The 15879-nt window shown below is 35.5% G+C and overlaps 1 protein-coding gene across 1 annotated transcript; it reads left to right on the top strand.

Annotated features, from left to right (window-relative positions):
• Positions 1 to 1358: 1358 nt before the first annotated feature.
• LOC133825294 (uncharacterized) lies at positions 1359 to 3718 on the top strand. Its single transcript, XM_062258277.1, has 7 exons — positions 1359 to 1564; positions 1731 to 1788; positions 1891 to 2199; positions 2285 to 2333; positions 2471 to 2565; positions 2920 to 3038; positions 3290 to 3718. The coding sequence occupies exons 1-7, from the start codon at positions 1404 to 1406 to the stop codon at positions 3345 to 3347; spliced, it is 849 nt and encodes a 282-aa protein (XP_062114261.1). The 5' UTR covers positions 1359 to 1403; the 3' UTR covers positions 3348 to 3718.
• Positions 3719 to 15879: the final 12161 nt, after the last annotated feature.

Genomic DNA, 15879 nt, shown 5'->3' on the forward strand with positions numbered 1-15879 from the left:
ATGTCTCTCACATTTAATTTAATTAATCACATAGTAAAATTTAACCTAAGGTCCATTCATGGAATAAAATTCCCCATTTCGGTAAAATTAGGCATTTAACACAAAATGCCCTAAAATTTCCATTTTCTTTTAGGTTTATTATTTTTGACCAAACTTTAACTTTTATGAATGTATTTTATGCCCAAAATATAATTTCCATGATTTTTCATTTTATTTTCCGAGATTTTTACCCGATCAGGGTTTTTGTGTCGGTCCAGGACCGAAAGTCTTATCTTGACTTTTAAAATCACAAAATTCATATTTTGGCTAGCAATAACTCATGGAATACTTACAAACAAAATATAATATTATTTAAAATAATATTCTTAACCCGGGGGAAAAATCCCGACCCGAGTCGTTTAAAGGTACCAAAAAACGTAGGACGTTACACACAACATGCAAATTCAATAGAAAAAAATCAGTAAGAAAAACAATAAAATAAACACTAAGAATTATAGAGGTTCAACCCAAATAAACTTGAGCCTACATCCTCTTTGAATTCCCATTGAGATGTTATTCTCTGCACTATGAAACAACAATAGAAATTATAGCTTGTCACCACTTGCTTCTACACTTGATGGATTACAATGCCCTAAACTCAGACAAAAATCCCAAGCACACTTGACTATGTACAAAGAAATCTCTCACCAAAAACTCAAGTGTTTCTCTTTCAAGCTCTCTCTCTCTAAAAATAACTCCTATTCTTTGAAAATGAAAATATGTTCTATCAAATAAAACGAGTAGAACCTATTTATAGAGTTTTACAACAATAAAACAAACTTAAAAATACTGGAAATAATTGCAAACTCATCTGACGAAATGGTAGACAAGACTAGAAAAAAAAACATAACTTTACTGATGTGATCTAAAGTTTCATGCATAACAACTATTCTAACATTAATAACTATAGTTTTTTTTTTTTGAAACATCAATAATAACTATAGTTGGTTGTATTATTGTACATAGAATCTAAACCTTCTATTCTCTTTAGGCTTTGTTTAGATCTTGAATTTTAAGAGAGAAAAAAATAAAATCTAAAATGATTCTATTTTCTCATATTTAGATTGTATCAATAAATTACGAATTCTTTTTCTAAAAATATTAAAACTTAAATAAAGTATAATTTTTTAAAATTTACAACAATTAGAAATACATCAAAAAAAAAAAATTATAAAAAAAAATCTCTTACCAAATTTGTGAAAATATTTTCCATCATTTTTTTTCATTATATTTTACCTCATAAAATATTTTATTCTTAAAATCCCAGGTTCAAACAAATACTTAATCTCCAAAGTTGGTAAAAGTTTCCCCGCCTGAACTATTAAATGTCCAAATTTAAATTTAAATGACAAAACCAAATCGAAATGAAACGGAAAGTCATGGAGGAGGGGCAGGGAAGCTCGGAACCGGAGGCAAACTATATGGAGATCAAGACCACCGCCGACTCTATCGACAGCTCAATGATCTTCCATGCCATTAACGAAGTCTCCGGATTCCTTCTCTACACGTACCAACAAATCCCTTAGTAAGTTTCTTTCTCTGAAAGCATTAACACCCGACCTAAATGATCCGAAAATTGTCATTACAACCTGTTTGGTTTCTCGGAAAGTAGAGAGTAAAATATAGGCCTTTCTTTGCGTTCCCTATTGCCTGTAAGCAGAAATCTGATGTCACTTTTTTTTTTTACATAGCGTGTTGCAGGATATCACTCTCGAATTCAAGAAATGGTGTAAAGAGTATAGTAAATTGGTATATGTGTGAACCAAGAGATATCAATTTTTGTTTTTGTTTTTGTTTTGTTTTTTGAAGAATTGGGGTTTTTTTTTCTTTCTTCTTTTTCGTCATTTTCAGGAAACGGATCTTGCACAAATTCAAGGGACGGGAGTGTTGCGAAGAAAGCACGCTAGTGAAATGAGAGAGATAAAATATGAAATTAGACGATTCGAGAAGCTGATACGCACCATTTCTGATTTCCAAACTGCGCTTAAGCTTATGATCAGTGAAGTTCCTAACTTTCAAGCAGCCATTTTGGTCCTTGGCGCTACTCCATTAAGACCCCGAGCTGTTTACGAGTTTTCCTTTCCCAATCACCACTCTGCTTCTGTTGTCACAGCGCCTGATTTCGCCAAAACCAGAGCAGCAGAAGTGCTGGCAAAGAAGGTTCCCAAGGATTTACTTCCTCAAATTTGTGTTTGTTTTTGTTCCTTTGCTCCTCAAGTTAACAGCTTTGTCCCCACTTTTACAGGCTATTCGGGGGTTGATCTCAAAGCGTGTTGGATCTGGTTCTTATCCTGGTATATACTTTCATTACACATTCATACCATTGCAGAGTAGCTACATAAGTATGCTTTTTATGAAGAAATGTTTGTAGCTCAGAATAAAAGGATTGTTAACTTTTTTTTTTTCTTTTCTTTTTATTGAACTCACTCAGGCATATCTAAGCTGTTTCTACTGGTTAAAGCTCCCTCTTCAATGAACTTACCCCTTCATTTTGTTCCCAAACGTGATTTCAGATATAGCAAAAAGGTGATCACATAAATTATTTAAATGGTATATGCATTATCATTTTTAATATCTCGAAGGATATGCCTTTTTTGTTTAGAGTTAGAGGGATGGTTGTGTAAGTGAGACCCTAATTAAATAAAGGACATAACTCATTCCATATACCTAATTAAATAAAGTGCAATATGCACTTTTATTCATAATATCAATGACATTTCCTCCAGTCTTCATATAGAGCCGGAAATTACAAATGATGCTTGCTTTGTATTTCCTAAAATTGTCTGCATTAATGTTTTTCTTACATAAGGGGATTAATGTACTGCATCCATTTTATGCTTCCATGTGGCATTGTTACAAGCCCATTATTTTTTCTCACAGGTTGTGCCGTTCATAGTGCGGTTTAAGTGTAGAACCCAAGCTTGCAAAGAAATGGATGCTAATGATCTTGAGCTTCATACTGAAAGCTCTACTGAGACCGCTCCAAATGAATTAATCTGGTAGGGACTAAGAGAGGCTTCTAACATTTAAAAAAATGACGGTCAGATGTTATGATTTGCAGCTCATTCTCGTAATCTATATTTTTTTTAGATCTTATGAGAGGTTTACAACTTGCCAACTCTCTTAGAACTGGTCTAGTAATTGCTTAAACTTTCATTTTCCACAAGTTGTTGCTCTTTTGTTCATGTTTGGTCAAAACTTTGGCTTTAATTTCTGTAGTTTTTACACTGATCTTCGGTTTATTTTTTAGGTTCCAGTGTCGACATGTGATTAAGGGTCTAGCGTTCAACACACAAACGGAAGAATGAGGATACATATACTCATTTCATTATTGTGAGATGGGATTTTCGGATCAAGCAAGGGCTTTCATTAGCACTTGTTTGTTATGCAGATCTCATTACCTGCATGCTTTGAGCCTTCATCGTACTCAGTCAGGCTCGAGAATGGAAAATTTAGCTGGACTAAAGTACAAAGTTTTAAATGAGGTATTGTGGTTCCAAATGACTTGTAAAGAATCCTCATAATTGTCTTATGCTCTTTTTGTTAAAAATATGTATGCATTGCATTGCGATTTTGTATTCCCTACAAACAGTCACCTCAAGTATATCATTAATTTTGGAGTAAAAAGGACAAGTCGTTTGTATTGCTAATGTAGTAATATAACAAATTGATACAAAAATGGCATGAGACACATACTTTTAGTCTTTAAGCAAGTTTGGAGACTAGTATTGGATTAGATCAAATAATGTAAGAAAAAAAGTAAAAAAGAATAGATGAGTTGAATATGTATACAAAGGTGTAACTTTTTCTTTTCCTTGTCTTACTATTGATAATGAAATTATGTTTTTAGTAATTACCAAATTAATTAAAACAAGTAGTTTAATTAAGATGCGGAATAGTAATTAAATGTTAAAACATATTTTAATTTTGTTGTGACAGAATGAGGATTGGTTGTAAAAGAAATTGAATACAACAAAAAGACAATGCCAAATAATAAAGAACACAACGAATTTTTACAGGGTTCAGAAACCCTTTCGAATAACCTAGTTTTTGAGGCCACGTCCAAAGAATAAAACTAATTAATAAAGAACCACAAGTACATAAATATTGATTTAAACGAAACAAGACTTTTTTTGAGATTTGTTGTAATTTTGTTGTACTTCTCTTTACTAATTTAATTTTGATTGAAACACCTAACCACTTGAACTCCTTTCAATGGTCAGCGAGTGCTTGCATCCTCCCGAAGCAAGACTTGTAAATATCGTCTCTCGAAGACTTTAAGAATTGTGTTCAAATTACAACCTGTATTCCCTCATGAACGTGGTATAGACTTACCACAAAACTAAACACTCATTTTATTACAAGAACACGTGAGTACTGTGATCTTGAATATAAACTTTGAACCCTCACAAATATTACAATTCACTAACAAAACAATACACTAAAGAGTTCACCTTTTCTCAACGCCCTAGAACTTTATTTATAGAGACCATTTCGGGCTTAGAAGGCTAAGAAAGAAAAAAATCCACAATAAAAGCAAGACTATGTGATAATATTTTTGATTGATGAAGATTTGCCAATCTGTTGATTCTGTCTCGACACCCCTACAATCTACGGAGACAGCTTATACCTGAGTCAATATAGAATTTCCTAAAAAAGGAAATGAGCAATAACTTACCCAAGGATTTTATTTCTTGCATAAAACTATCATTGGAAAGTACGAAAATTAACCCAGGAAAATCCATAAATGAATTCAATTAATCACAAAATATTTTCCATAGAAAAACAAGGTATAAATTCCTTATTTAAATATATTGTGAATATAAATTTGAAATAAGGAATATTTGCAATTCCCACCAAATATTCAAGGGCATTCAAACCGAAAATCACAATATAAAAGAATTTAAATAAGTTTTTAAATAAAATAAGATTTTCCATAAATTTGCCAAGTTAAGATTTTACAATTTCTGTCTTTGGAAATTTTATAGACAAGACATATCTTATTTTTTTTAAAGACCTTGCAAGAACCAAGTTAGTGCTAAATCCACAAATATGATAAAGAGGCCTGAAATGACCCCTCTTCCAAATATGATCAAAGCACATAACAAAAACAAGTAACCAATGCAGCATAAAAAAAACACCAAAAATAAAAATAAAAATGAGAGCACGCGTACGTATCTCTCCTCCTCATTGTCTAAAGAAATGCCAAAGGAAAAACGAACATAAAACAGAATAAAGACACATTTAGTGTCCATTTACATTTATTAAAAGCAAATAAAAATAGATGGAGAGAAGCTGAAACCGTCATGGGGATGGAGTAGTGAACGCATTGAGAATCGCCAAAGAAGCGAGGATGTGGCGCTGAGTGTCCTCCATGGCAGTGAAACGCTCGCAGAGAGTGGAAATTCCTGTCTGGACAGCAGTAAGAGTGGACTGAACAGCAGGAGATGCAGACTCGACATCTCTAGACCCAGAAATGGTCAAGCTAATGCCTTTGGACTTTTTAGTCGTGGTAGGAGCGCTGTCATCTTTGACTTCTTTGTCAGTGTAGGAAGGACCAACCAAAGGAGGAACCAGAGACTCATAAGACATCTTCAAAGGATGTTGAGTGTCCAGCAACTTGTAAATGATGTGAGGAAACATCAAGTGTTGACCCTTGTGCTTCACACCACCTAAAGAAACAATCAGATCGAAGATTGCTGAAGCAAGATCAACAATGATATCGGTCCCAACCTTAAACAGAATGAGGGCCATGTCTTGAGTGATTGTCGAGGAGTGTGTGGTAGGAAGCCAATTGTACATGGAAAACTTGAAAAGAGCACCATAATAATGTGTAAGGTCTGAGACTTTGAGAGATGCATTTGGTTCCCACACCATTGCTTGGCCAACTAATTCAGACAAGACTTGATCCTTTGCAAATTCAAACTAATCATCGACCTCTACTGAGACTTGATTGAGAACCCGAGCAATTTCAATAGGACAAAATTTATACCAATGTCCTCTAACATAGAATTTATGAAACATAAAGGAGTTCTGATCAAGCAACTCATCATTTAAATTGGCATAAAGTTCTTGAACTACCCGAGGGACATACCCATCAAAACTAGACAAAGAGCGTAACCAACCCCTTTCTTCAATTGTAAGAAAAACCCCAAATACCCGATGAGGAGCAAAAAGAAAATTACGTTCACTAATGAAATGCCTATTATCATAAAATTGCATATTTTTCTCATTACCATTAAGGCAGTAAGTAAGAGAATGAGCCTTGAAAGATGAACCTGAAGAGCGAATTGAAGTGCCCTTGCTTTTGGTGCTTTTGGTAAATAATTCGGGAAAAGCCAATGGCTTTTTGCCTTTGGGATTAGATGCAGCGGTAAGGTTTCTGATGGGTCTTCTTCAGATTCTGTCATCCTCAGAATCTTTGAGAGTATTTATTTGTTTAGCATAACTCTAACCATTTCCTGTAAGGTACAATTTTTTTGTTCCACTACCCCATTTTGTTATGGGGTTTCGGGTGCATAAAATTTATGTAAAATTATAAAAGATTTACAATTTTCATCATAAACAGAATTTTCAAACTCCTTACCATGATCACTTCGGATTCTCACAATTTTATCGATGTTGCAGTCTTTTTCAACTCTTAGTCTTGTACAGAGAGTTTTAAAATCCTCAAATGTGTCTGATTTTTCTCTTAGGAAATCAACCCATGTAAATCTTGAAAAATCATCCACACATACAAAAATGTATCTCTTACCATTAATACTTTCAACCTGTATAGGACCCATGAAATCCATATGCAATTGTTCCAACGCATTTGAAGTACTAATATCATATAGGATTTTATGGGAAATTTTCAACTGTTTTCCCAATTGACATGATTCATACTTACCAGCTAATTATTTACCCAATTTGGGTATCCCACGGATGAGACCTGTATTGGCAATTTTTTAAAAATTTATGTGACCAAGTTTATCATGCCACAAGTCAATGTTATTAACACTTGATGATGATGCATGACATGTGAATTTTTGTGAGTGTATAACATTTATCCAAAGAACGAGAACCTGTAAGAATAGTATGATTTACAACATTACACTCATCATGCAAAAAATTAACAAAAAACCCTTGGTCACAAATTTTGCTTATGGTAATTAAGTTAGCTTTCAGCCCATCAACAAGAAGAACATTTTTTTAGCTTTGGTAACTTCTCTACGTTTAGGGTACCTTTTTCTAAAATGTTTCCAGTCATCCTATCTTCGAATGTTACTACACCACATTTCAAAGATTTGAAGTTGGTGAGTATGTGGGCATTATCTGTCATATGTCTAGAGCAACCACTATCAAAATACCATGAACTAGATGCATCTGTTTTATGACAAGTAAAAGCAGCCAAATAAGCCAAATGATTTTTCTTGACCTATGTTGTTTTTGATTTTGAATTACTTTTGGTCAAGAATTGATTCATGCTACCAAAGTGTTTAATATAATTCTTTCTCAACAAGTTTAACAGAGAAAAACACTTTGGTCTTATATGTTCTTTCATACTACAAAAATGACAAACTGGTACAAATTGTCCAATTTTTGTCTTCGGATAAATTTTCTTTAGTTGCAGATCTGTTGGAACAGATGACAACTTTGTGTTCTCAAAAGAGCCACTTGTTCCTGCAAAACCGTTAGTTGTCACAAAAAAATGATAATTCACAGATTTTACAAAAACCATTTTCTTAGAGGATTCAGATCCATTAGATCCTAATCTACTGAAATCAACAACGCTTGTTCCTGCAGAGAGAACATCATCCAAAATTCCAGATTTTGGATTGAGCATCGTTGTAATCTCACAACACAAACTCAGCATACTTGTTAAGAGACACATGATCAAACACTTGGTGTTCAATTATTAAAACTAAAATTAAATGGCAGTAAAAAGAAGAAAATAAAACCAACAAATACAAATAATTTGAAAAAGAAATAAAGGGGAAGAGAAGACACAAATTATATAGGTTCGACCATAAAGAAATTGGCCTACTCCAGTTTCCTCCGATGAGGTTCCACTATAGAAATTATTCTGTTACACCTTGATCTTCTTGCACAGCGTCACTAATGGTTAATCAAATTTTAAGCAAGATAAGAGACTCTTTTACATACGATTCATGAATAAACTCAGATTCAAGAACTAAAACTCTCTCTCTCTCACTGCCCATACAATTCACTCAAAAGTGTTTCCCAGAGCTTCTCTCTCTAATTTTTCAAGTCTGATTATTTCTCGTATCTCTTCTTCCTTTTTTTTAACATTGAACAATCAGTATAAATATATATATATTTATTTATATATAGAAAAATTGATGAAGTTTGAAGATGCACAGACATATTTTCTGTTATAATAGAAAGATATCATCTTTCAAAAATAATTGCAACAAAATAAAAGATTCAGTAATAAAGTTGAACCAACACATCAATTTTGTGGGAATTACATTTCCGCAATTTTCCACCTTAATTCCCAGAAACTAATCTGGAACTCATCATGGAGGATAGCCATAAATTTCATCAATTTCCAATATTCATAAGTTTCAAACAATGTTGAAACTTATTCTTAGTTAATACCTTTGTTTCTGCATCAGCAAGGTTTTCATCACTTGGAACCTTTTCCAATTCTATAACCCCTTCTTCTATCTTATTTCTGATCCAAAATAGTCTAACATCTATATGTTTAGACCTTTCATGATATACATGGTTTTTACAAATGTGTATGGATGATTGGCTGTTAGAAAATATCACTACTTTCTCCTTTAAAATTTTGATTTCCTCAAGAAATCCTTTGAGCCATATTGCTTCCTTGAACGCTTCTGTAGTGGCCATGAAATTTGCTTCACTTGTAGATAAGACAACAATTGGTTACAACTGAGACGTCCATGAAATGCAACAACTTTTTAAAAGAAAGCAATAAGATGTTAGAGACTTCCTTGTGTCTTTATTAGATGCATAATCAGCATTTACATAACCTTCAAGCTGGGCCTTCATTCTTGTTTTTCTGAACACTAAGCCTCACCTGGTTTTGCCATAAATTGGCTTAGCACACTCACAACATAAGCGATGTCAGGCTTGGTACTTATCATGGCGTACATAACACTCCCAATAGCTTATGCATAAGGAATCTTCTCCATAAATCTAGCTTCATCTTCTGTCTTTGGTGATTGATCTGAAGATAAATCAAAATGACCTCCTAATGGAACAACTACATCTTTAGCCTCTGTCATGTTGAATTTCTTGATTACAAACTTTAGATATTGACTTTAAGCAAGTATCAATTGGTGCTTCTTTCTGTCTTTGAGAATATCAATACCGAGTATCGTCCTTGCAGCTCCCATATTTTTCATCTCAAATTCCTTATTGAGTACTTTCTTCAATTTATCAATCTTACTCATATCACTTCTCATAATCAATAAATCATCAACATAAACCACTAGAAAAATAGGAGCAGAGGTATTTTATCTATATAGTAAAAGAAAGTGTCATAATTTGATCTTATGTACCCTACTTTGGTGACAACTGCATCAAAAGTCATATACCATTGCCTGGGAGACTGTTTCAGGCCATAAATTGATTTCTTCAGCAAGCAGACCAATTCTTCTCCTTTGTTTTCCACCTTGAATCCATCTGGTTGGTTCATAAAAATTGTTTTTTTTTTCTAGCTTTCCATTGAGGAAGGCTGTCTTCACATCCATCTGCTCTATTTCCCAATAATATTGGATGGCCAAAGCTAACATCATTCTAACTGTTTTCATCTTCACCACAGGAGAGAATATCTCCGAATAATCAGCCCCTTCTACTTGTGTAAAGCCCTTGGCCACCAATCTTGCTTTATACCTCTTAGGATTGGTTGAATTTATTCCATCTTTAACTTTGAAGATCCACTTGCAGCCTATAACCTTTTGTCTTTCTGGTTTTGGAACTAAACTCCATTTATCATTATGCTTTAATGAGTTGATCTCCTCCACCATAGCTTTTTTCCATAGCTGAGCTTCCTTGCACTCTATTGCCTCTTTATAACTATGTGGTTCTTCATGCTGAGAGTTGTTCATAATAGCCAGTGCATAGGCTATAATATCTGCTTCGGCTTCTGCTTCAACATATTGGCCAGGCATCTTTATCTCTCTTCTAGATCTGTCCCTGGCCAATTGATAGCTTGCTAAATCCTCTTCTTGATAGCCTTCAGCAAAATCACGTTCTTCCGTTTCTGGTTGCGTAGTTGAGTCTTCACTATTGGTAGATTGAACTTCAATCCGAGTACTGCTGCTGTGTGTCTGCTGACCTGCATCAGTACAAGACATACCTTTCTCATTTTCTTTAAAAGGAAAAACAAGCTCATTAAAAATAACATCTTGACTTGTTATAATCTTGTAATTTTCTAAAGAAAACAACCTATACCCTTTGACACCCTCGGGATAACCAAGAAAAACACATTTTATTGACCTTTTACCAAGCTTATCATCAACATTATGAGCATAGGCAGCATAACCAAAATTCTTTAGAAGTTTCAATGATGGTGGCTTAACTATCCATAATTCTTCAGGAGTTTTAAAATCAATAGCTCTGCTGGGGTTTCTAATTATCAAATAACAAGCAGTATATAAAGCTTCAACCCAATATAATTTTTTCAAACCAGATTCAATAAGCAAGCATATAGCTTTATTTAATAAAGTTCTATTCATTCTCTCAGCTATATCATTTTGCTGAGGAGTCTTAACAACTGATTTATGCCGTTGAATTCCATGTTTATTGCAAAAATCATTAAACTCTTCATTTACAAATTCCAAACCATTGTCAGTCCTCAAAGTTTTAATTTTAAAATTGGTTTGAGTTTCAACCAGAGTTTTCCAAGTTTTAAACATGTCTAAACATTCATCTTTATGTTTTAACAGAAAAACCCAAACCTTCCTAGTAAAATCATCAACAATAGACAAGAAATACTTGTTACCTCCTTGTGTAGTGATTTTACTTGCTCCCCAAAAGTCTGAATGAATGTATTCCAGCGGTTGTTTGGCTCTTTAGTTACTAGTTGAAAACTTTATTCTATGTTGCTTTCCCTGTACACACATTTCACAAAATGGTAAGCTAACATGATTATAGTTAGTAATTATACCTTGTTTTGAGATTTCAATGAGCCTTTGCTCACTAATATGCCCCATTCTTGTGTGCCAAAGTATAGTGTCTGAACTTCCTTTCTTTACTACTGCTGCATGAGCTGGAGGTACTGTCTCGCCTTCTAGATGGTAAAGACCTTGTCTCTTTATTCCTTTAATCACAAATAATGAGCCCTTAATAATCCTCATGATGCCTTGACTAATTTTTATAATCACGACCTTCATCATCAAGTTTTCCCAAGGAAATCAAGTTCCTCTTAAGATCAGGTATGTGTCTGACTTTGTTCAGTGTCTTCAAGATTCCATATGTACCTTTAATGATTATTGATCCAATGCCAATCACTTTGCATTGTTGATCCATTGCCCATTAAAATCTTGCCTCCATCGATTTCTTTATAGTCCATGAACGATTCCCGCCTTAGACACATATGGTATGTACAACCTGTGTCAAGAATCCAACTTTGTGAATCTCTTTTATCAGCTACACAACAGACATCTCCATCTGAGCTATAAGGATCATCAACCAAAATCTATAGAAGCTTGCAGCTTATTTGAACTTTCTTCTTCTTTTTTCTTTTTCCTTAATTCCTGTTGACGGTGAAATCTCGTCAACGAAATTAGATCGGAAAACTCAAAGGTAAGTCAGGTGATGTTTATATAAGAACTGAGAATAAACTTTAAGGAAAAGTAAACACAGATAAATGATGGAGCAAGTCTTGGTATATTTCTCAATAGCCTCTGCTTACAATGAATTTTCCAACCCCCTCCCATGTGGGAGAGGGGTCCTTTTTATAGTAGGCTCTGATGGCCTAGGATACATGGTGGTCCAGGAGACCAAATGGTACATAAGTACTCTGTCAGGAGAGTGGTTTCAGAAGCTGAGGTCTTGCATCCAGTACAGGGGCAGGCGTCTGGTGGATGTCTCCACTACTTGTCCGTACCCATGTCAGTGGAGTGGGGACAAACATAGTGGCGCAGGTGGTAGTGGTGTCGACTCTGACTCCTGCCTGTAGACGTACGGGCCATAACTCTTATTCCAGCATTCCCACTCCCCCACTGGTACGGGTGTCCGTACTTCGGCATACAGGGTCTTAAGGGTCATACCCAGTACTAGATCGTACATGAATGTTCCATTCGACTCGTACCCGGACCTCTAAGCATTGGGGTCTTCAAGGAATAGGGAATGGGACACTTGGTGCATGCAGTGGTCGTGACGTGAGGCAAGGCTCTCGGGTCCTTGGCATGGGATGCTTGAAGCACCCCGAGGTCACTCACGAGCATGGGTGATGGGCATGTGGCCTCAACAGATGTCTAAGGGTGCGAGGCGAGACGCCTTCCTCGCGAGCCCCTTGTGGACACGGCTCCCTTGGCGTGTGGTCCCACTCGCATGGCCACTTGGTGGCGTGGTTCCCATGCCACCCATACTTTGAAGGCCATGGCATGGCTCCTATTCCTTCGCGAGACCTCCTTGGAAGGCCTGTTGATGGCGTGGCGCACGCGGGATGCGGGGCCTCGCATGGTGCTGGGCGCGCGCGGGACACGTGGCCTCGCCTGGTGCTGGGCGCGCGCGAGGAGGGGGGTCTCGCCTGGTGCTGGCGCACGCGAGGGGGTGGCCTCGCCTGGTGCTGGCGCGCGCAAGGCCGTCAGGGCTGCCGCGTGAGAGGCAACAGTGGCTCGGGGTCACCCCGACCCAGCCATATTTTTGGGCGTTTATGGGGCCTAAGCATACACTTTGAGTCTTTTATGGGCATGGAATATTGAGCATCCACAAAGGCCATACTTCATGGCTCACTAAGTGATGCTTCCCTTGGGACAATCTCCCAGTTTCACAAGACTTATAGGTCTGAGCCTGATAATGTGACTAAGTGACATTTAGCCTTGTATTTTTACCATGTACTGGGGATTTTTTTCTTGGTGGATTTTTGGCATCCACAATTCCCAACAATGCTTGATTAAATGTCTCATCGTTCCACAGTGATGACATTTTCTAGTCTCTCTTGTCCTTGATTTAGATCTTGAATAACTCCTTGAATTACCTCTGAATATATGCCTTTTTGGATTTTGCCACGAACTAAGAGACCCTCATCAGATTTTTGTGACATTGCAGCTCTAACCCATGTAAGTTCTACATCTCTAGACCTTAATGTGATCATTACATCATCAATGGTAAGTGTTTCTCGGGTGTACATTATCACAACCCTTAATTCTTTGAATTGGTCAGGAAGACTATTCAAAAGAATTACTGCCTGATCCTCTTCTTTAATATCCTCTCCCATGTTACTAAGACCAAGCACAATCTTGTTCATCTCATCAAAATTCTGTCCAAAGACATGGATGCATTCATTTTAAATCCATACAATTTCCCCTTCAAGAATATCTTTGTTGTTGTTGTTGTTGTCTTTTTCATGTAAAGCTGCTCAAGCTTTTCCCATAGACCAGCTGCTGTTTTTTCTCCAATCACTTGTCTTAAAACATTATCAAACAAGTTCATGACTATTGCTGATCGTGCTTGTCTCTTTATTGGTTATGTATCTTCCTTCTTTATTCCATCTACTGCCTTTGAATCACTTGATTTTTCATCTTGACTTAAAGCTGAATCAAGTTTTTGGTAGATTAAAATAGCCATCATCTTCTCTCTCCATTGGCTAAAATCACCAGACCCCTCAAACTTCTCAAGATCGAATCTTGCAAAGGTTGAAGCCATGTCTCTCACACTTCTTGATCAATCTTTATCTCCAAGCTTTGAGTTCTTCTCAACCGAAATCTGCCTCTGGTACCACTGTTGTAATCTGACAACACAAACTTGTTAAGAGACAAATGATCAAACACTTGGTGTTCAATTATTAAAACTAAAATTAAATGGTAGAAAAAGAAGAAAATAAAACCAACAAATACAAATAATATGAAAAAGAAATAAAAGGGAAGAGAAGACACAAGTTATACTGGTTCGACCATAAAGAAATTGGTCAACTCCAGTTTCCTCCGATGAGGTTCCACTGTAGAAATTATTTTGTTACACCTTAATCTTCTTGCACAACTTCACTAATGGTGAATCAACTTTTAAGCAAAATAAGAGACCCTTTTACATACCGTTCATGAATAAACTCAGATTCAAGAACTAAAACTCTCTCTCACTTCCCATACAATTCACTCAAAAGTGTTTCCCAAAGCTTCTCTCTCTAAACCAAGAGTTTCTCTCTCTAATTTTTCAAGTCTGATTATTTCTCTTATATCTTTTTTTTTAACACTGAACAATCAATATATATATATATATATAGCCAAGTTGCTGAAGTTTGAAGATGCAACAGACATATTTTCTGTTATAACAGAAAGATATCGTCTTTCTAAATAATTGCAACATAATAAAAGGTTCAGTAATAAAGTTGAACCAACACATCAGTTTTGTGGGAATTACATTTCCACAAGCATTTTGACACATTTTTGCATAAGATCAATTTCTTTACTCAAAGAATTAATTTCATTATTTTGGAAGCAATAATAAATTCAAGTTCTTTAATTTTTTTAACCGATTTTTTGTTATTGCTAGCCATTAATCGATTCTCAGAGCAAACTTTCAGCCATTGATCATACATTTTTTTGTAAGAATCTTTCAATGACTGCTCATATAAGTCAGATCCATCAGAATCAATGCTAGATTCTTCATTATTCTGAACAGAATTATTAAGGCATACCTAGTCTTTGGAATCAACTGAAGAGAAAAACATACCTTTGTAAACAGAGGTTAAGGCAACATTATTATCTTCCTCACCACTCTGTTCAGAGTCTTGATCACTCCAAGTAGCTGCCATGGCTTTCTTTTTCTTTAAGGTATTGGCACACTAGGATTGAATGTGTCCATATCCTTCACATTCCCTGCACTGAACACCCTTTTTGTTAGTTTCATAGGGTTTAGAAAAATTACTTTTTGGGTTTTTGAGTATGGCCTTTTTGTTTCCCAAATTTTTTATGTACTTTTGAAATTTTTTTGTTAACAAGGCCATCTCATCATCCTCACCATCTGAACTTTCCTTCTTTTCTTTGGAAGATTTCAACGCAATAGATTTCTCATTAATTTCTTGTATTTTACCTTTTTGTCTGATTTGTTGATTCAGTTAAAAAGTTCAAAGTGAACCCATCAATTCTTCTACTTTTATTTTGTCCAAATCTTTTGCTTCCTCAATTGTAGTGAGCTTAGTCTAAAACCTGTCAGGAAGAACTCTAACGATTTTTTGGACCAAAACACTTTCTTCAAGTTTCTCACCAAGAACAAAATATTCGTTGGCAATATTCGGTGAGGGTTTCATTTTCATTCATTTTCAAAATTTTAAATTTTGTTGTGAGCATAACAAGCCTAGAACGCTTGACATCAGTAGTTCCTTCAAATTGGGTTTGAAGAATTTGCCAAGCCTCTTTGGACGAAACACATGAAGAAATTTATTTAATGTAGCCTTCGCCAACACCATTAAAAATTGCATGCAGTGCTTTATTATTATAACTGGATAGTTTATCTTCAGCATCTGTCCAATCTAGTTCATATTTTACCTTAGTAATGTCATTGCTTTCTGCGGGAGGAATCCAACCACTCAACACTACTCTCCAAGCCTTTTCATCTTGAGATTTGATTAAGGCTCTCATTATAACTTTCCAATATGGATAGTTAGAGTCATTGAGTAAATGGGGGTGAGTTATAAAACCTCCT

The sequence above is a fragment of the Humulus lupulus genome, chromosome 1 (assembly GCF_963169125.1).
Source record: "Humulus lupulus chromosome 1, drHumLupu1.1, whole genome shotgun sequence".
NCBI classification, from domain to species: domain Eukaryota; kingdom Viridiplantae; phylum Streptophyta; class Magnoliopsida; order Rosales; family Cannabaceae; genus Humulus; species Humulus lupulus.

Bases quoted from the DNA above. Each gene is read 5' to 3' on its own strand.
- LOC133825294 (XM_062258277.1), top strand. From the start codon at position 1,404: ATGAAACGGAAAGTCATGGAGGAGGGGCAGGGAAGCTCGGAACCGGAG. The intron at 1,789-1,890 runs GTATATGTGTGA...CGTCATTTTCAG, and splicing joins GTAAAGAGTATAGTAAATTG to GAAACGGATCTTGCACAAAT. The intron at 2,334-2,470 runs GTATATACTTTC...GAACTCACTCAG, and splicing joins TGGATCTGGTTCTTATCCTG to GCATATCTAAGCTGTTTCTA.